At 37.5% G+C, this 19,296-nt stretch overlaps 11 protein-coding genes across 11 annotated transcripts, besides 1 other annotated feature; 6 read left to right on the plus strand and 5 right to left on the minus strand.

The window, feature by feature from the left end:
• Positions 1-291: 291 nt before the first annotated feature.
• DDP1 (polyphosphatase DDP1) lies at positions 292-858 on the plus strand (the record flags this gene model as incomplete). The annotated part of the gene is made up of 1 exon (NM_001183582.1): positions 292-858. One exon carries the CDS (start codon positions 292-294, stop codon positions 856-858), a length of 567 nt encoding a protein of 188 aa, NP_014806.1.
• Positions 859-944: 86 nt separating this feature from the next.
• Positions 945-1,883, minus strand: GET4 (the record flags this gene model as incomplete). Its single annotated transcript, NM_001183583.3, has 1 exon — positions 945-1,883. One exon carries the CDS (start codon positions 1,881-1,883, stop codon positions 945-947), a length of 939 nt encoding a protein of 312 aa, NP_014807.3.
• Positions 1,884-2,116: 233 nt separating this feature from the next.
• SEY1 (dynamin-like GTPase SEY1) lies at positions 2,117-4,447 on the plus strand (the record flags this gene model as incomplete). Its single annotated transcript, NM_001183584.1, has 1 exon — positions 2,117-4,447. One exon carries the CDS (start codon positions 2,117-2,119, stop codon positions 4,445-4,447), a length of 2,331 nt encoding a protein of 776 aa, NP_014808.1.
• Positions 4,448-4,676: 229 nt separating this feature from the next.
• SWT1 (mRNA-processing endoribonuclease) lies at positions 4,677-6,053 on the minus strand (the record flags this gene model as incomplete). Its single annotated transcript, NM_001183585.3, has 1 exon — positions 4,677-6,053. One exon carries the CDS (start codon positions 6,051-6,053, stop codon positions 4,677-4,679), a length of 1,377 nt encoding a protein of 458 aa, NP_014809.3.
• Positions 6,054-6,354: 301 nt separating this feature from the next.
• Positions 6,355-6,558, minus strand: RPS28A (40S ribosomal protein eS28 RPS28A; the record flags this gene model as incomplete). Its single annotated transcript, NM_001183586.1, has 1 exon — positions 6,355-6,558. One exon carries the CDS (start codon positions 6,556-6,558, stop codon positions 6,355-6,357), a length of 204 nt encoding a protein of 67 aa, NP_014810.1.
• Positions 6,559-6,853: 295 nt separating this feature from the next.
• GLN4 (glutamine--tRNA ligase) lies at positions 6,854-9,283 on the plus strand (the record flags this gene model as incomplete). The annotated part of the gene is made up of 1 exon (NM_001183587.3): positions 6,854-9,283. The coding sequence occupies one exon, from the start codon at positions 6,854-6,856 to the stop codon at positions 9,281-9,283; it is 2,430 nt and encodes an 809-aa protein (NP_014811.3).
• A 277-nt stretch (positions 9,284-9,560) lies between these two features.
• LCB4 (sphinganine kinase LCB4) lies at positions 9,561-11,435 on the minus strand (the record flags this gene model as incomplete). The annotated part of the gene is made up of 1 exon (NM_001183590.1): positions 9,561-11,435. The coding sequence occupies one exon, from the start codon at positions 11,433-11,435 to the stop codon at positions 9,561-9,563; it is 1,875 nt and encodes a 624-aa protein (NP_014814.1).
• A 325-nt stretch (positions 11,436-11,760) lies between these two features.
• YRM1 (Yrm1p) lies at positions 11,761-14,121 on the plus strand (the record flags this gene model as incomplete). Its single annotated transcript, NM_001183591.3, has 1 exon — positions 11,761-14,121. One exon carries the CDS (start codon positions 11,761-11,763, stop codon positions 14,119-14,121), a length of 2,361 nt encoding a protein of 786 aa, NP_014815.3.
• A 130-nt stretch (positions 14,122-14,251) lies between these two features.
• Positions 14,252-14,323: an origin of replication (ARS1519; Autonomously Replicating Sequence).
• A 491-nt stretch (positions 14,324-14,814) lies between these two features.
• DCS2 (5'-(N(7)-methyl 5'-triphosphoguanosine)-(mRNA) diphosphatase) lies at positions 14,815-15,876 on the plus strand (the record flags this gene model as incomplete). Its single annotated transcript, NM_001183592.1, has 1 exon — positions 14,815-15,876. One exon carries the CDS (start codon positions 14,815-14,817, stop codon positions 15,874-15,876), a length of 1,062 nt encoding a protein of 353 aa, NP_014816.2.
• A 421-nt stretch (positions 15,877-16,297) lies between these two features.
• MED4 (Med4p) lies at positions 16,298-17,152 on the plus strand (the record flags this gene model as incomplete). The annotated part of the gene is made up of 1 exon (NM_001183593.3): positions 16,298-17,152. One exon carries the CDS (start codon positions 16,298-16,300, stop codon positions 17,150-17,152), a length of 855 nt encoding a protein of 284 aa, NP_014817.3.
• Positions 17,153-17,365: 213 nt separating this feature from the next.
• ALE1 (lysophospholipid acyltransferase) lies at positions 17,366-19,225 on the minus strand (the record flags this gene model as incomplete). Its single annotated transcript, NM_001183594.1, has 1 exon — positions 17,366-19,225. One exon carries the CDS (start codon positions 19,223-19,225, stop codon positions 17,366-17,368), a length of 1,860 nt encoding a protein of 619 aa, NP_014818.1.
• Between the last annotated feature and the right edge of the window lie 71 nt (positions 19,226-19,296).

A 19,296-nucleotide genomic window follows, 5' to 3' on the forward strand; every position in this document is an offset into this window, starting at 1 on the left:
AAATATTGAGACAACCGTAAAAACAGCTACTGCCCAGAATTTAAACCTTCAAACTTCATCATCAGAAAGGTATACTGTGTAAATAATGCGTAAATAGTAGGAGCATGGTGTTCTCTTGTCGTTGAAAGAACATCTGCGGCGAGCACGTGCGGCTTAATTCTCAAACGTCTCGCGGAGGTAAATAGTGTAAAGGGAAGCCTCAACTTTAAGACATGAAATCACACTGAAATAACGCCTGAAAGGTCAGGAACAGTGAGTACGTAGGAGTATAAGAGCGTGGGGAAACACAAAATGGGCAAAACCGCGGATAATCATGGTCCAGTACGTTCTGAGACAGCACGTGAAGGAAGAGAAAACCAGGTTTACTCACCCGTTACAGGTGCAAGATTAGTTGCTGGCTGCATATGTTTAACACCCGACAAGAAGCAAGTTCTCATGATTACTTCTTCTGCACACAAGAAAAGATGGATTGTCCCCAAAGGTGGCGTTGAGAAAGACGAGCCTAATTACGAGACGACTGCCCAACGAGAAACTTGGGAGGAAGCTGGTTGCATAGGTAAAATTGTCGCCAATTTGGGTACAGTTGAAGACATGAGACCCCCTAAGGACTGGAACAAAGACATTAAGCAATTCGAGAACTCTCGAAAAGATTCAGAAGTAGCAAAGCACCCGCCAAGAACCGAATTTCATTTTTATGAATTAGAGATTGAAAATCTCCTTGATAAATTTCCGGAATGTCACAAAAGACATAGAAAGCTATACTCTTATACAGAAGCTAAACAAAACTTGATAGACGCCAAGAGGCCTGAATTGTTGGAGGCCCTTAATAGGTCTGCTATCATTAAAGACGACAAATAGCTAGCACATACATATATATGTATATACGTCATGGTCGTCAAGCCACCGCAAACATATTTATCTATTCCTTCGCAAATATGCTCTTTTCACTTCGATCCGCCCAGGAATCCCGACATCATGTCTTGTAGGAAATTCGTTTGTTTAGGAGCAACAATATTGAAATATTCCTGGCCCAAAAATTCTAACTCACTTTTGTAAGCTTGAGAAAAATCTAAATAATGGTTCTTTAAATTCAAGAAATAGCTCTTATCCTTAGTCTGACAGGTAATTAGCAACAATTGCAAAAAATTTAGGTCGGAATAATCTTCAAAAAAAACTATTTCATAACCATTTTTATCAATTTTCTCGTACTTGGGGTGAAATTTCTCAATAAATCTTTCCAAAAAAATGTCTTTTGATTCATGTGCAAATGATATGTTAGAGATGAATAAATAGTTGAAAACCAATCTGCTGAAGAACTCAGCCACCGTGCTATCTTCGATATCATCAACTTGGCATAACCAGTCCCATAGTAAATCGACATATTTGATCATTGAATCATGTGTACCTAACATAAAATATCTCTCAGCTTCATAAACGAAATCTCCCTCTAATAGTTTGCTACCAATGGTGTTGTGCAAGTAAGGATCTCCAAATTTGTATTCACTAAATTTGATAGACCAATTGTTCATACCAGTAATAACGTCCTTTAAATTGGGCTCGCTAGGATCCAATTCGGCTATTAATCTAACCAATCTAGCAACTGAGATGTCATCAACTTTAACTTCCGCTAAATCATAAACTTCTAAAAGATAGAAGATCAAATCCGTGCCTGAACCGCCCTGCTTCGCCTTTAAAAATGAAAGGGCCCCTTGACTAATTAGTTCTATGGCATGCTCGTATGATTTACTTCTAACATATCTATTAGCAATAGTTCTCAACGTTTGATGCGCTTCGTAATAATCTCCAGCTTTGATCTTATTTTCGAATCTTTGTAAGGTTTTAGCGAGTTTCGCTTGTACAGCATTAGATTCAGCAGGAACCATAGCTTGTTATTATTATTTATGTCCCTTTATGATGTTTACTTGGTTGTTTTACCGCACATGTTATTATTTCATTTTTTTGACTTTCCTTTCACTTTTTTTCCCATTGTTTGTTACCTTAACGAAGAGCGACAAAACGAACAAAATACTGAAAGGTGTATTTTGATGGTAAATAATTATTGACTTATTTCAACAAACGGGCTACTAACTCACTCGACGGTTGACATACTTTAGTCATGGCTGATAGACCTGCTATTCAGTTGATAGATGAAGAGAAGGAATTTCATCAAAGTGCATTACAATATTTTCAACAATGTATTGGAAATCGTGATGTTGGTCTAGATTACCATGTCATCTCAGTTTTCGGTTCTCAATCGAGTGGTAAATCGACTTTACTTAACGTCTTGTTTAACACCAACTTTGATACCATGGATGCTCAGGTGAAAAGGCAGCAGACTACTAAAGGCATTTGGTTGGCTCACACTAAACAGGTTAATACAACTATTGAAATCGATAATGATCGTCCAGATATTTTTGTGCTAGATGTTGAGGGCTCCGATGGTTCAGAAAGAGGTGAAGACCAAGATTTTGAGAGAAAAGCCGCTTTATTTGCCATTGCAGTATCTGAAGTTCTTATAGTTAATATGTGGGAGCAGCAAATTGGGCTATATCAAGGTAATAATATGGCTTTATTAAAAACAGTTTTTGAGGTCAACCTTTCCCTATTTGGCAAGAATGATAATGACCACAAGGTGCTGTTACTTTTTGTAATTAGAGATCATGTAGGTGTGACTCCACTCTCGAGTTTGAGTGATTCCGTTACGAGAGAATTGGAAAAAATATGGACAGAGTTAAGTAAACCTGCTGGTTGTGAGGGTTCTAGCCTGTATGATTATTTCGATTTAAAGTTTGTCGGGCTAGCTCATAAGTTGTTGCAAGAAGACAAATTTACCCAGGATGTCAAGAAATTAGGTGATTCGTTTGTGATGAAAGGTACGGAAAACTATTATTTCAAACCTCAATATCACCATAGGTTGCCATTAGATGGTTGGACTATGTACGCAGAAAATTGTTGGGATCAAATTGAACGTAACAAGGATTTAGATCTTCCAACTCAGCAAATTCTGGTTGCTAGATTTAAAACTGAAGAAATATCTAATGAAGCTCTAGAAGAGTTCATTTCAAAATATGATGAATCGATTGCTCCTTTAAAGGGTAACTTGGGATCTTTAACATCTCAGCTAGTGAAGCTAAAAGAAGAATGTCTGACAAAATATGATGAACAAGCATCGCGCTATGCAAGAAACGTTTATATGGAGAAACGAGAAGCTTTAAATACAAAGCTGAATTCACATATTTCAGGTACAATTAATGAGTTCTTGGAATCATTAATGGAAAAGTTATGGGACGATTTAAAATTGGAGGTGTCTTCTAGAGACAAAGCTACTACCTCTTTTGTAGAAAGTGTGGCGGCAGGTAAGAGTAAGATTGAGAAAGAATTTAACGAATCAATGGAGACCTTCAAAAAGTTAGGGCTACTAATATCAAACGAAGAGATTACCTGCAAATTTTCCGACGATATTGAAGAAAGAATCAAGCAACTACGTGATGCTGAATTGAAAGCAAAAATCGGTCGTATTAAAAAAAATCTGGTTCCCGAATTAAAGGATCATGTGATTCATTTACTATCACATCCATCCAAAAAGGTTTGGGATGATATAATGAACGATTTTGAATCTACTATCAAAGACAATATATCTGCGTATCAAGTGGAAAAAGATAAATATGATTTTAAAATTGGACTTTCAGAGAGCGAAAACGCGAAGATTTACAAAAATATTAGAATATTGGCGTGGAGAACCTTGGATACCACAGTACATGACTACCTGAAAATAGATACGATTGTTAGTATATTGAGAGACAGGTTTGAAGATGTATTCAGATATGATGCTGAAGGTTCTCCAAGATTGTGGAAAACAGAAGAAGAGATTGATGGGGCATTCCGTGTTGCAAAAGAACATGCCCTGGAAGTTTTTGAGGTTCTTTCACTTGCTGTAACCTCAGATAACGTTGAAATTATTCCTGATGTACCAATGGCTGAAGAGGAAAGCGGCGAGGACAACGAAATATATCGGGACAACGAAGGTGTGTTTCATTCCCGTCGTTTCGCACACATCTTGACTGAATTGCAAAAGGAGAATGTTTTAGATCAATTCCGCAGGCAGATTAACATTACTGTTCTGGATTCGAAAAGGTCTATCATCACTACTAGAACGCATATTCCACCTTGGATTTACGTTTTGCTAGCCGTATTAGGGTGGAACGAATTCGTGGCTGTCATAAGAAACCCCTTATTTGTAACCCTTACCTTGATCTTAGGTGCAACCTTTTTTGTTATTCATAAGTTCGGCCTCTGGGGCCCTGTTGTTAATGTTGTTCAAAGTGCAGTTGGTGAAACAAGAACTGCAATAAAGGATAAACTAAGGCAATTTGTCGTTGAAGATCATGAAGTGAAGGAATCTTTTGAAATGAAAGATTTCTCAAAAAACGAGCAAAAAGAAAAATGATATGAAAATATTTTTTGATCGAATAATTTATTTCAATTTACCGTGTTTACTTTTTTGTTATTATAGTTATTATTATAATTACTGTTCTCCTAACGTGTCTGTGTGTTTGTATATAACTATAGGGAACTATTTATATGACATTAAAAATATATGCAAATGCATATCGCAAGCTTATGAGTTGTGTGAGTGGCTTCAATAAATCTGATAGATTTACACTAAGCAAAACATTTCAGGTTGATATAGCATTGATAGATGTTTTCCATTCATGAATCTGTTTCTCTAAAGATTGTTTCTCCTCATTTGTGAATTTGCTGAATAAAAAATGCAATACAGTCTCCCAAAATTGTTCAAATGTTCTTAAGTCATTCAGATTTGTCGGTTTTGATTTCAAAACTGTTGGTAAGCTCTTCCACTCATTCTTCTTTATCTTTGAACAAGTGAAAAGTTCCGAAAATACAGACACCCAAAACAAATAAATGTAATTCGAAGCGTTTTCTATGGTAGTTAATTTATCTGGGTTGTAATCTATGAATCCAATATCTTCACCATATTCCTTTCTTAAAGTGTGGTCAATAGCAAAGAAAATAGTTTCTTTTACTTGCTCAAACACATTTTGTGAGACTTTATCGAATTGCAAAGGGGGCGTTTCTATTCCAGGAATATGAGCATATGATGTGACATTCTGATCGAAATTATTTACTGTAGAGTCACGCAGATTAGCAAATCTCAGTTGGTTTTCTTCATATGCTCTCATTGCAATTATTTTCGCATCCATGTTCTTCCTAAATGAAACAGTTAATATATCTTCAGTTAATGCCTTTGTACAAAGATTCTTATCATTCGAAAGCAAAATAACAAAACAATTTAAAATCTCTTTGAAGTACAAGCAACAGTCCAATATCGAGTCATCCTTTAAACTGCCTGGATTCAAGCTTTGTTTCAATTTTTGACCTATTAAACCGGAATCTAAATTGGCTAGATTCTTATAAATCCAGTCGTTCCCCCATCTGGCCAATGTGCCTATTGTCCTATCATGTTCCTGATTAGTTGTATCGTCATTGTCCCTAGCAATATCAGGGCTCTTTTTTAGTCCGTCCAGTTCTTGGATTACGGTGGTTGGTACAATAATCAAATGATGATAAGTGCTGGACAGTGATCTCAATTTTTCTAAAGTGTTTAGATGCGAAATAATAAAGTTGGTGTCGACTACAAAGGCAGTTTTCAAAGTAGGTGGATTTAACAGCGGTAAATCGTCATTGATTTTTGGCATATAATTAGCGACAGATTGTGCTTCCATCTCCCTCTGGCTAGAAAGATATTCAGAAATCATTTCAACGTCGCTTTCATCATTCAAGTCACACATCGGAATATCGCCTTCTTCGTCGTGATTTATACAGCCATTACTATCGCCTGATTGGCCTCTATTTTCATGTGAAGATGTGGATGCTATGATGTTGTCGATGTCTTGTACCGTATATTTACCGTGTGGTCTTAAGCTAGCGATATCTTTAATCGATTCGGAGATTTTGTGAGATACCGAACCATTGAAAGTTTCTGATCTTATATGGTTGTTACCTTTTGGAAAAGCTCGTTTCTCATCGGTCATGGATTTGGTAAGCAGCTGGAGCCACTAATGTTAGGCCTACGTATATAAAATTCTTGTCTACCATAGAAGGCCCATAACAACTAACGCGGAAGAACTCAATATACCCAAAAAGTATATCAATGCGGGTATGGTTTTTCGCACCTAAATAATTAGTGAATATATCACGAGTTACAATAGAGTTATTAGTATTATTGTATTATAGTGATGTACTATTTAAAGAAGACATATATAAGAAACAAAAGGCACAAATATATAAGATAGATTTTGTATAGCTGCAACCTTCAATCTGCAAATAAGCTTCCTAACGCAAACGACGAGCTTCACGTTCAGATTCCATTAGAACCAAAATGTCGTTTTCTCTAACTGGGCCCTTCACGTTTCTGACAATAGTTCTGGAAGTGTCTTCCAAGAATTCGACACGGACTTGGGTGACACCACCACGAGAACCGGTTCTTCCTAAAACTTTGATGACCTTGGCTAAAGTGACTGGGGTTTTGTTATCCATGATTGCTAGCTTGGTTTTCTGCTTTTGAGAAGAATCGAAAACGAACACAACTGTAATTTACAATAAATCATCTATTAGACTGAAATTTCATTTTCTTTATTCCAAGTAGTTCAACGACCAAGAAAAAAAAAATTTATCAAAAAAGTGCGTGGTCACTCTAGACGGCCGCGTCTGTACAAATGAAAAATTTGACATCGCAGGGTATAAAGATTGGGATTGATATGCTTAAAAGGGATTTGATGCTTGTTTTAATGAGAAAAAAATATCAGGAGTATAATAACGTCAATATATTAAAATGTCTTCTGTAGAAGAATTGACTCAGCTGTTTTCACAGGTTGGGTTTGAAGATAAAAAGGTGAAGGAGATTGTCAAGAATAAAAAGGTTTCTGATTCACTTTACAAATTGATTAAGGAGACTCCTTCGGACTATCAATGGAACAAATCTACTAGAGCGCTAGTACACAACCTGGCATCTTTTGTCAAAGGTACAGATCTACCCAAGTCTGAATTAATTGTTAACGGCATCATTAATGGTGATTTGAAGACATCTCTGCAAGTCGATGCCGCATTTAAATATGTAAAGGCTAATGGCGAGGCATCCACCAAAATGGGTATGAATGAAAACTCTGGTGTTGGTATTGAGATTACAGAGGATCAGGTTAGAAATTACGTCATGCAGTACATTCAAGAAAACAAGGAAAGAATTTTAACTGAACGCTATAAACTGGTGCCAGGTATTTTTGCCGATGTTAAAAACTTAAAGGAGCTGAAGTGGGCCGATCCACGTAGTTTCAAGCCAATTATCGACCAAGAAGTCTTAAAACTTTTGGGTCCAAAGGATGAGAGAGACTTAATCAAGAAGAAGACCAAGAATAATGAAAAGAAGAAAACCAATTCTGCCAAGAAGAGTTCTGATAATTCTGCATCATCCGGTCCAAAGAGGACTATGTTCAATGAAGGTTTCCTAGGTGATTTGCATAAAGTGGGTGAAAACCCACAAGCTTACCCAGAATTAATGAAGGAACACCTTGAGGTTACTGGTGGCAAAGTTCGTACAAGGTTCCCTCCGGAGCCCAATGGATATTTGCATATTGGTCATTCTAAAGCTATTATGGTTAATTTTGGCTATGCTAAATATCACAATGGTACCTGTTATTTAAGATTTGACGATACCAACCCCGAAAAGGAAGCTCCTGAATATTTTGAATCCATTAAGAGAATGGTTTCTTGGTTAGGTTTTAAACCATGGAAAATTACTTACTCAAGTGATTATTTTGACGAGCTTTATCGCCTCGCTGAAGTGTTGATCAAAAACGGCAAAGCTTACGTTTGTCATTGTACCGCCGAAGAAATTAAAAGAGGTCGTGGTATTAAAGAAGACGGTACTCCAGGTGGGGAGAGATATGCTTGTAAGCATCGTGATCAGTCGATAGAACAAAACCTGCAAGAATTCAGAGATATGAGAGATGGCAAGTACAAACCTGGTGAAGCTATCTTAAGAATGAAACAGGATCTAAATTCACCAAGCCCACAAATGTGGGACTTGATTGCGTATAGAGTTTTAAATGCTCCACATCCAAGAACGGGAACAAAATGGAGAATTTATCCTACTTACGATTTTACACATTGTTTGGTCGATTCAATGGAAAATATTACACATTCTTTATGTACTACTGAATTCTACCTATCTAGAGAAAGCTATGAATGGTTATGTGATCAGGTTCATGTGTTCAGACCCGCTCAAAGAGAATATGGTCGTTTGAATATCACCGGTACAGTTTTATCCAAAAGAAAAATTGCGCAATTGGTGGATGAAAAATTCGTTAGAGGCTGGGACGATCCTAGACTATTCACGCTTGAAGCTATACGCAGACGTGGTGTTCCTCCTGGTGCCATTTTATCCTTTATCAACACATTAGGTGTTACCACAAGTACCACAAACATTCAAGTTGTGAGGTTTGAGAGCGCTGTTAGAAAGTACCTAGAAGATACCACACCGAGATTAATGTTTGTGTTGGATCCTGTTGAAGTTGTTGTCGATAATTTATCTGACGATTATGAAGAATTGGCAACTATTCCTTACAGACCTGGTACTCCAGAATTTGGTGAAAGAACTGTACCATTTACAAACAAATTCTACATTGAAAGGTCAGATTTCTCAGAAAACGTTGATGATAAGGAATTTTTCAGATTAACACCAAACCAACCAGTTGGTTTAATTAAAGTCTCACACACAGTTTCTTTCAAAAGTTTGGAAAAAGATGAAGCTGGTAAAATTATAAGAATTCATGTCAACTATGATAACAAGGTTGAAGAAGGTTCGAAACCAAAGAAACCAAAAACTTATATTCAATGGGTTCCTATCTCTTCAAAATATAATTCTCCATTGAGAGTTACTGAAACTAGGGTTTACAACCAATTGTTCAAATCTGAAAATCCATCTTCTCATCCTGAAGGCTTCTTGAAGGACATCAACCCAGAAAGTGAAGTCGTTTATAAAGAATCTGTCATGGAACATAACTTCGGGGACGTTGTCAAGAACAGTCCATGGGTCGTTGATTCTGTTAAAAACTCGGAATTTTATGTTGAAGAAGATAAGGATTCCAAAGAAGTGTGTAGATTCCAAGCTATGAGAGTAGGTTATTTCACTCTGGATAAAGAGAGTACGACTTCTAAGGTTATTTTGAATAGAATAGTTAGCTTGAAGGACGCAACTTCCAAGTGAATGATTTAATGTGCATATATGTATATATTTATATATATATCCTATTGGTTGAAAATGATGTAATAGTGTAAATTTTTTAATTATATTAGATAATAAAGACCAACTCATAATATTGTTACGTATTAATGATATATAACTGGGGATGTATAATTATAATGAAAACAAAAATGGAATATAAACCATACTCCGATGATAGAAACATTATATCGCCTTTTCTTTTCGATGTAGTATTTCTTTTTACAAAAAAATCATTTTTGAAGGAAAATATAACGTTAATCTACATGGATTCAAACTCTGTATCGATATATCTACCATTCCTTAGCAACGTCTTGCATAACATGGGCATTATTTCCACTTGCAAGGGTTCCAAAGGAAACTTTTCACCATCCACTGAAAATAAACCTGACTCCACTTTTGGTATAATCTTATAAGCCAATATTTTTGAGTGAATAACTTCTGGCTCTAATACATGAGAACCTTTATCCAAGGATAATAAAATTGGTGTCATTCTTGTCACTGGGATTCTTGCATCCGTTATGACTAAATCAATGGTACCATCCGCTGGTAAAGCAGCGGGAAAAAATTTGGTGTCCTTAGCAATATACGGCATTTTCCCTGTGTAAAAGATTGTTAAGTTATCAGTTAGCTCTGAATCCATTTTCTCCCAGTCTCTAGGTACTGGTTCCGTCATCGGATACTTTAATTTAAAGTTGTCCTCGTTGAGAAAATTCGGTGAAAGTTCATCTTTTGTACTGTTGTTGATATTGTTTTTAGATAGTAAATCCGGCGAAGAGTTTGGGCTAGGATTTGGTTCGAAGGTTAAACATCCTTTGTTTTTATCTTTATTTTCTAAGAAATGAACTTTTAATTCCTTTTTAGATTTGGCAGCATATTTGACGAAAACTTCGCAGGGATATTTCTTACCTTGGATAATGTTGAATGCTACACCCAAATTAAACCTAACGGGACCCATCCATCTGATGAATTCAGTGTTAATATCAGATTCTGCAATAACGCCGTACGTCTGACTCAAAAAGGATAATCTTGGCCATTCGTTCATATAAGAAGGTTGGGAACAACACATTAAGTCTATTCTTGTTTCAATGGATTTGACAAGGCACAGAGCGGCGTACGATGGGTTATTTGTCCAATGACATGAAATGCTCATAGCATTTCCTGAACCGCAAGGTAGCTGAGTTACGGCTAGTTTATTGAACGCATCCACTCTGTCGGGTCTTCTATAAAGCCCATTAATTACTTCGTATGGAATACCATCACCCGAGGCACATGCAATGGTATCGTATTTGCTGATATCTAAATCTTTGGCAATATCGATGGCGTGACGGGCATATTTTGTGTATGCAATTTCTATTTTGCAGCCACTTTCCACTAGTATTGGCCTTGCTTTTGTCAGGAATAAATTTTTAGCAGTACCTTTACCACCGTGGGGATTAATAATGACTAATATCGATCTGTTTCTCTTGGAATTTTCATAACTTTTTTCCAGGATTTCTTCCACAGTACCAGAAGAAATGTTCTCCTCTCCGGTATTTGCTCTCGATTTCCTAGAAACGTGATCTATTAACAAGGTTAATTTTTGTGGTATAACATCATGGCCCTTGGGTACAGCAAAAGTTAACTCAATTAACTGTTGATTATCTTTTATCCCTAAAGATGGTGAGTTATCCTGTGAATCATCGGGAGACACCTTCACAGTGTTCGTTTTTGTATCCCACTTGTCTTTTTTGGGAAATGACTGTGATTCGCTTACAGGAGCCTTATCATTGCTCAAACTATGATTCTCAACGTCGTCATTTTCAGACGAAGAACTCAGATTTTCCGTTTGAAAAGGATTCGAAGAAATTTTGCCATTATTGAAGCCTTTCTGACCGACATTCACATATTTTGCGTTCAAAATTCTGTTGAACGGAATGGTAGTATTAAGAGGCAACAGTTCCAGGGAATCATCCTCATCAAAAGAACCTCCATCAGAGCTCAAAGTTCCATCATCCAGACAGGACAAGCAGCTCAACAAGGATAAAGAATCTCCGCTTCTGAGTTGACCATGCTTATTGAACATATGGTGTGATTGCGATTTGATCAATACACCTTCATCGGTCAAGATAGCCCTAAGTTTTTTCTGCACCACCATTATCTATAGTAGATTCTTCGCGTACTTTTCGCTGCTAGACTTTTGTGTTCTTGATAACCTCCAGGATCAGTACGTTAGACAAGGGAAAGTATCAGATGGGTTAAACACGAATTTTCACCTTCTTGTATGCCTTTCTTCCGTTAAATCATCTTTTTGCTTCAAGACCCTTGCAGCACGTTTTTTTCAGGCTCGGCAGTAGGGTGACACCCATGGTTTACAAGGCGATAAAATGACAAATGCCAGGTGGTATTGTAATAATAACGGCAAGAGTATAGAAAGTCAGAGGGGAAAGCACATTGAATGGTCCTGGTAAAGGGAGTTGTTAATGAGTAAGCGGGGTAGTTTACAGGATAGAGCTTCCCCATCGGAGGAAACTGTAAAGAAGGCGCAGAAGAGACGGAAACCAATAAAGTCATGCGCTTTTTGTAGGAAAAGGAAATTACGTTGCGACCAGCAGAAGCCAATGTGCTCAACTTGTAAGACGAGGGGTCGTTCTGGTTGCCTGTATACAGAGAAATTCACCCACAAAATAGAAACAAAAGAGTTATTTGGCAGTACTCCGAACATTGAACTGTTGAAAAGGATTGAGGATTTAGAGAAAAGACTAGATGACAAAGAGTTGACGGAGAAGGATGTAGCGCTTAGTACGAGCCCATTTAGGAACCCTTACGCTAATTTTTACTATTTACAATGTAAAGGCTCGGGAAGAAGAATAGTATATGGTCCTACATCTTTGAGAACGCATCTCTCAAACGATGATAATCGGTTTGTAAACACGTATAATCAGCTCTGGTCCAAAGTGAAAATCGAGAGAAACAGATGGAAGGCTAGGCATAAATGGACAATGAAGCCAGAAACTCAACTCCTAGAGGGACCGCCGTTAGAAAAGACAGGCTCTGACATCTTGCAACAGGTTTGTAACGTTTTGCCATCTTTTGAACAATCGTCAAAGATTATAACAGACTTTTTCAATACTGAACTGGAAACTAATGAAGTTAGTGAAGTATTAGATAAAACCAAAATAATAAACGATTTCACTTCCTCGTTTCTTCCAAGTGACGAACTGTTACCCAACGGTGAAAGGCGGATTGAAAAGTTATTACCATCGACAAAGAAAAACTATTATAAGATTGGAGTTATTTTGATGATACTGTGTATTCGCCATTTCTACAAAAATACTCCGGAAGAGATAGAGAAATTTCTCATCATGCTGACGGGACTGTCAACAGCTAAAGTATATTTCATTGAACGCGCTCAATTTCTCTTATTGAAATACTATCATCGAGAACTAATTTGGGCGTGTGGAGACGATTCGCATATGATTAGTCTAGTTGACTTATTATGCAGCACGGCAATTATGCTGGGTTTACACTTGAATATAAGAGAAATATACAAAAATCAAGAAAATATTGTGGGGAGTATGGAAAGTTTGGAAAATTTGTGGGTTTGGATTATATTATCAGATTTCAATGTTTCTTTAAATATTGGGAGATGTTTGGCGATTAACTCATCCTATTTTCAAGTCGATGAATGCGAGAATGGTGAGAGGTTGCCTAAAAATACAAACAATTATTCATCGACGGTTTTTTTCGATCAGTCAAATTCCTGCATGGGCAAGCTTAAAAGGTTTTTAAGATTAGCTCGACCAATGCTAGATCAAATTTATGATAGAAGCGCATTTCCAGACTTAGCCGAAAATTGTAAAAAACTAAGAAACTTTGTAGAGACTGAATTCCACCCAATATCATATTACACTGACAGTGAGTTAATATCTAAAGTTCCTTTGTGCGAGATTAAAGTGCTTGCGCAGGTTTTGAATTTGTTGTTGACGTTTTATTCCTTGAGGTATTTGATTTACAAGGAAAAAAGCGTTGTTTTAGAGAACAACATCCTGCAAACCATTTTGGTCTCTTTTTCCCTTGTCATCAATACGACCATACTGTGTTTTAACCTAGATGAGAAGCATTTTCCTGAGTTTTTTGATCATAATTGCGTTCATTTACCGCCATTTATGGCCTTGTCTTTAGTATACACAAATTTCCTTTTTCCTAGGGCCTCTACTGGCTTTTGTGCGTTTTTGTATCATAAGTTAACTCTTTTTGAGAAGGGCTATTATCTATCATCCAACATCAAAGATCAAGAAGTCACAGATTGGGATTTGTCAACCTTGAATATCCCGTTGGATAAAGCTATGAACTTACTTACTGCTTTCAAAATACATTCAGATATATTTGCTAAATGGTCTAATGATAACAACAAGCAGTTAAGAATTATTATGGCTCGCTCTTATACATTTGTTATCAACATCGCCCTGGAAAGCATATATAGAGCTGTTTTGGAAAAAGTAATCAAATATAGAACCGAGGTCGAAAACACATGGTTACAACAACTCCAAGACGAATTGAATGGGTCCTATTCGCTCACTGACAATGTAAATACTCCAATCGATCCCAGTTTAAGTGACCTGGGCGTCACAAGCGCCAGTCCATTGGCGGGAAATTCTCCAGGATTACCCCCGGAGGAAGTGCGAAATAACAGCGAAAACGCTTCGCATAACAATGAAACTGGGCCAATTGAGACTGAACTGGCACAGACAATATCCAACGAATTTTGGACGGCGTACAACCTTGGCTGGGAGGAACTAATGAGTCAGCCAGATTATAAATATTTATTTGATACGCAGTAGAGGAGAAGTTCTTTTACAAAAAAACATGCTTGCGACAGCAGCTAGATAGAAAACTTGCATATTGTAATGGAAGACAGTCGAGAGCAAGCCATTGGCTTGGACTTGCGCTTGGACCTATCTTTCGGACCAACTATTTAATGATTAGTAAGACAAAAATGACATTTAAGCATCTATAAAATAAGAAAAATAAAAAAATGAAGGGAAAAAGCTAAACACTAACTTCTTGACCAAACAAACAAGGAAAAGCCAGTAATTGCGTGAACAAAAGGCACCTGCAATTGTTCTGATGGATGTACTTTGTCCAACCTATTCTGCAAGAAAAAGAAATCAACTCCAAAGAAGTATGGAGCTTACTGGCACTCTAGCCTCCAAAAGCTGTTAAAGTGTTCATTCGATTGTCAAAAATCTTCCCCATAATAATCACCCACCTCAACAAAATACTTCCACTTAATTATTGATCGATTAGAGCTAGCGTCAGTGATTATATGCTAGTCCGAAAGGACAGCCCCATGACAGCGGCCGCGCAGACGCCTAGGGGGGAAATAAGGGGTGACAATACCAATGAGTATAAAGGCAGAAAGAAGAGAAACAGAAGCACGGGGGTTTCGTTTGGTCTTCAAATATATGTTAGGTCGGTACCTTTTCATTGCAAAATTGAAAAGATTTGAGCGTGTAAAAGTAAAAAAATACATGATGGGTTCCCAAGATTTAGCTAGTTTAATTGGGAGGTTTAAATACGTCAGGGTGTTAGATTCGAACCCTCATACAAAGGTAATCTCACTACTAGGCAGCATAGATGGGAAGGATGCCGTGTTAACTGCTGAAAAGACGCATTTCATATTTGATGAAACGGTACGTAGACCCTCTCAAAGTGGCCGTAGCACTCCGATTTTCTTTCATCGTGAAATAGACGAGTACTCCTTTTTAAACGGTATTACTGATCTGAAGGAATTAACTTCGAATGACATCTACTACTGGGGGTTGTCTGTTTTGAAGCAGCATATTTTGCATAACCCAACTGCGAAGGTTAACTTAATTTGGCCCGCCTCGCAGTTCCACATCAAGGGATACGACCAGCAGGATTTACATGTCGTCAGAGAAACTCCTGATATGTATAGAAACATAGTTGTGCCCTTTATCCAAGAGATGTGTACCAGCGAAAGAATGAAATGGGTAAACAACATTCTTTACGAGGGCGCCGAGGATGATAGAGTTGTTTATAAGGAATACAGTAGCAGGAATAAAGAGGATGGATTCGTCATCTTGCCCGATATGAAGTGGGACGGAATCAACATTGATTCGTTATACCTGGTCGCGATCGTGTACAGGGACGACATCAAATCTTTGAGAGATTTGAACCCAAACCATAGAGATTGGTTAATTAGACTCAATAAGAAGATTAAGACCATCATCCCCCAGCACTATGACTATAATGTAAACCCGGACGAGCTAAGAGTTTTCATTCATTATCAACCTTCATATTACCATTTTCATGTCCATATAGTGAATATAAGGCATCCAGGAGTAGGCGAGGAGAGAGGCTCCGGAATGACAATACTGTTGGAAGATGTTATAGAAGCGTTGGGTTTCTTAGGTCCTGAAGGTTATATGAAGAAGACGCTTACTTATGTCATTGGTGAAAATCATGATTTATGGAAAAAGGGCTTTAAGGAAGAAGTTGAAAAGCAACTGAAGCATGATGGTATCGCAACCAGTCCTGAAAAAGGCTCTGGGTTCAATACCAATTTGGGTTGAAGGTAGAAGAGCAGCACTATTTTTTCATGTGCTGAACTTCAGGAAGCGCCGGCTTATATAAATGTCTTATTTAAATGTTTGTGTATACATCTCAATGGATTTTGAATTTTAACATAGAATGCGAATGCACAGTAACATAGTACATTCAGTTGCTATTTTCCGTATAAGCTTTCTTTCCCTTATAGCATACATAGCCTTTGACGTATTGCCAGCCTTTTCAAAGAAATGCGAAAAAATAGTGCATTACCACCTACGTAAGGTAGGCTGGAGAAAAAGATAAACTTTTGCATTCTCTGCTCACCATACCGCGAAGGAAAGTAGTTATAACGTGTCCCGTTTTCAACAAGGTTTTCTGGTATATTGTTAACGGTGGAGAAAGCATCTAGTATCAATTACTTCCAGAGTACACACAACGAATGTTATGTCTGTCCAAGATACTAAAGCGGTAGAGTTTTCTATGGGTCACATCAGATCATCCTCTGTATCCCTGGTAGCAGAGGCTACTTCAAACACGAATAGTGAAGACAAATTATCTAAGGTCCAACTCTACGAAGATTTGTGCCGGTACGAGGATACATTGAGTAAGTTGGTGGAATCTGTAGATCGTTTCAAACCAAACCTTGATATTGCCAAGGATTTGATCAGAACTGATGAGGCCTTGTTTGAAAACGTCAAACTGTTAGCTGAATATGACAATATCTACCGCAACTTACAGAAGATTGACAAAGACTCTGAAGAACTAGATTCTAAAACCAGGAAGATATTGGAAATTCTAAATGAATGTCATGACGAGTTAAAAGCACTACCGATGCTTGAACAAGTAGAGTTCGAGAAAAACACAATTTTACAGCAAAGATCGAAAATCAATTCGACAGAGTTGTTGGATTATGCCACCAAACTCTCCAAGTTTACCAAAATACCACCAACGTTCGACAAGGGAGCTGTGGGACCCAACAATTTTATATGGCCCGCAGAGGATGCCCTACGAAGAGGAATGCTTGCTATGGCCTCATTACATAGTAAAGAGCTAACTAGAATACCCGGTGAAGAAGTAGAAGAAACAGAAGTACCGACCGTACCGCCATCTCAAAGTGAAGAACAAAAAGGGCAGATGGCCAAGAAAGAAGGTACACCAAAGACAGACTCGTTTATATTTGATGGTACTGCTAAAGAAGTTGGTGATGAGGCAGACAATACCAAAGATAAAGAAAAGGAAGAAAATAATGATGATGCCCTAGATCTTGATCTTGATCTGTTTGATCCGGACGACTTCTAGTTGCAGTGTCTTGAATCTCTTCCTCGTTAGGAATGAAGAAAAAAAAAAGTTAGACAATAATTCGTGTAGGTAAAAGCGTATATAAAATTACATATATAATTTACTGCAATATGTCAAAGTGTATGAAAAACATTTGAAAGTAAGTTCCCACAGGAACTGGAAAATAAGACAACAAGACTGTGACTTCCACACGCATCTGTCGTTTTTGGCCATCTACTCTTCCTTTTTTGAAATAGGCTTTGGTGAGTAACCACTAAAACTCATTTTTCTCACACGTTCACCTGATCCACTTGCAGCGTTAGAAAATTCCTGCTTGAATCTTTCAAAAGCTTTAGAAAGGTTTTCCTCTTCTATTTCAAGACCATTTTTATTTCTCCATTCTTTGTAATCTTTGCAGAAATCTTCCCAATCTTCCTTAGCATTGTCCCACTTTTCTAACTCAATTGGTGGAATACCTAAGTTCATTTCTTCTTCTTCTGCTGTCTTTCCCTTTTCATGTTCAATCTTTGCCTTCAATATACCACCCAAGTTTGGAGAGCTTGCAGAAATATCTTTTTCCAACTTCTTTTGTTTTCTAATGAATATTTCTTTAGGTTGTTTGGATTTAAAAAATTCAGTAACTTGTTTAGCATATGGTCCTCTGAATAGGAAAAATGAGAAAGCAACAATAATATGAACATAGAAATAAACAGAGCCCCATACCATTAAAGATGGCTTCAAATCAAGGATAATAAATGGTTGCACCATGTAACCAAATGCTAGTTTAATTGCATATATGCCAACTAAATCGTAGATTTTTTTAGAAGGCAAAGGAGTGACACCATCTTCTCGCAAGAAAATTGGTCTAAAATTGCGTCTGTAGATTTTACCACATGTTTGGTACAAAGCCCCTGTCGCAAAAGTCAGATAGTACCCAGGTCTGGTACCATGCCAAAATGCGGAAGTTAGGAAAGTAAACAAAGTTGAGCGGAAACCAGGTTTTTTGCCCTTCTTTGTGACACGTAAATAAACAGAGTATTTTAGCCACTTGTTAGTATTCATATTCCATGCTTCCAACATTTCACGCGTATTCTGCGCCGTTTCTACGGTCCAAATGTCAATATTTCTGACACGATCCCATCTGATCTTTTGTGTCTTTGAATCATAACCATTATAACCCAAACCGCACAAAATACAAGATCCTTCCGAAATAGTCCAGGCAGCGTAGTACTTGAATCTATGGATGAAACCAAGCAAGAATAAGTAATGGATTCTGAATATAAAAGATCTCGTTGGGAAGCCATCTTTGTCCAAAACGTATTTTACGGGGAAGTGCTTCATTCCTAGTGTACTTAAAATCATCCAAGCAAGACCTTGAACAACTTTCCATAATGCAAGTTTACCATTCTTTGGAATCTGTCTTCTTTCACCAGGGTGGTGTCTTCTCATAGGCTTTTTGCTTTCAGGCAAGTCACGGAACATCTCACAATTCAACCAGCTGTCAAAATCGGCATAATCGAAACTTGGGCCAGTTAGCAACGTTGAATAGAAAAATGCATATGCCAGGAACTTTAATAAGGGTGGATGACCTCTGACAGCACGAGATTTTTGATGCTCAGTCAAATCTTTGAAATCGCTTTCGCTAGTGCATGAACCATCATAGTACGACCATGCAAAAGAAGTTAGTTTCATGGCTAAAACCATTTGTGAACTTGTAATGTCAACGGTAGTTTGAGTCTGTTCGTTAAGGAATTGGGCGTGTATATGATTTATTGCCAAATGACCCATAACAAACATGAAATTCAAGTGTGGCATAAACTTGGAACGGTAAAATCTTGAGATCAAGTAAGTAAACATGGTACTAATAAACAGGGTCCTGAATCCACTTACTAGATTCAGCACACCGAATAAGTAAAACATCGACATAGAAATGATAAAACAACATTTTAAACCTATACGCTTCTCGGGAATTCTCTTCAAAATAGCATTCAGTGGGAACGATCCCAATAAGCAGATAGCATATCGCAGTGTAAAACTATCAATCCCATAGTTGGTAATTATCTTTGTTAAAACAGCGTCCACAGGATTGTACATGTTGGAAGCGATCAGCAGCAGAATTAAATCACCACGGTTTGTCTTGGCGTATGCGGTTTGTCTTCTTGCTT

The sequence above is a fragment of the Saccharomyces cerevisiae genome, chromosome XV, assembly GCF_000146045.2.
Source record: "Saccharomyces cerevisiae S288C chromosome XV, complete sequence".
Taxonomy (NCBI): domain Eukaryota; kingdom Fungi; phylum Ascomycota; class Saccharomycetes; order Saccharomycetales; family Saccharomycetaceae; genus Saccharomyces; species Saccharomyces cerevisiae.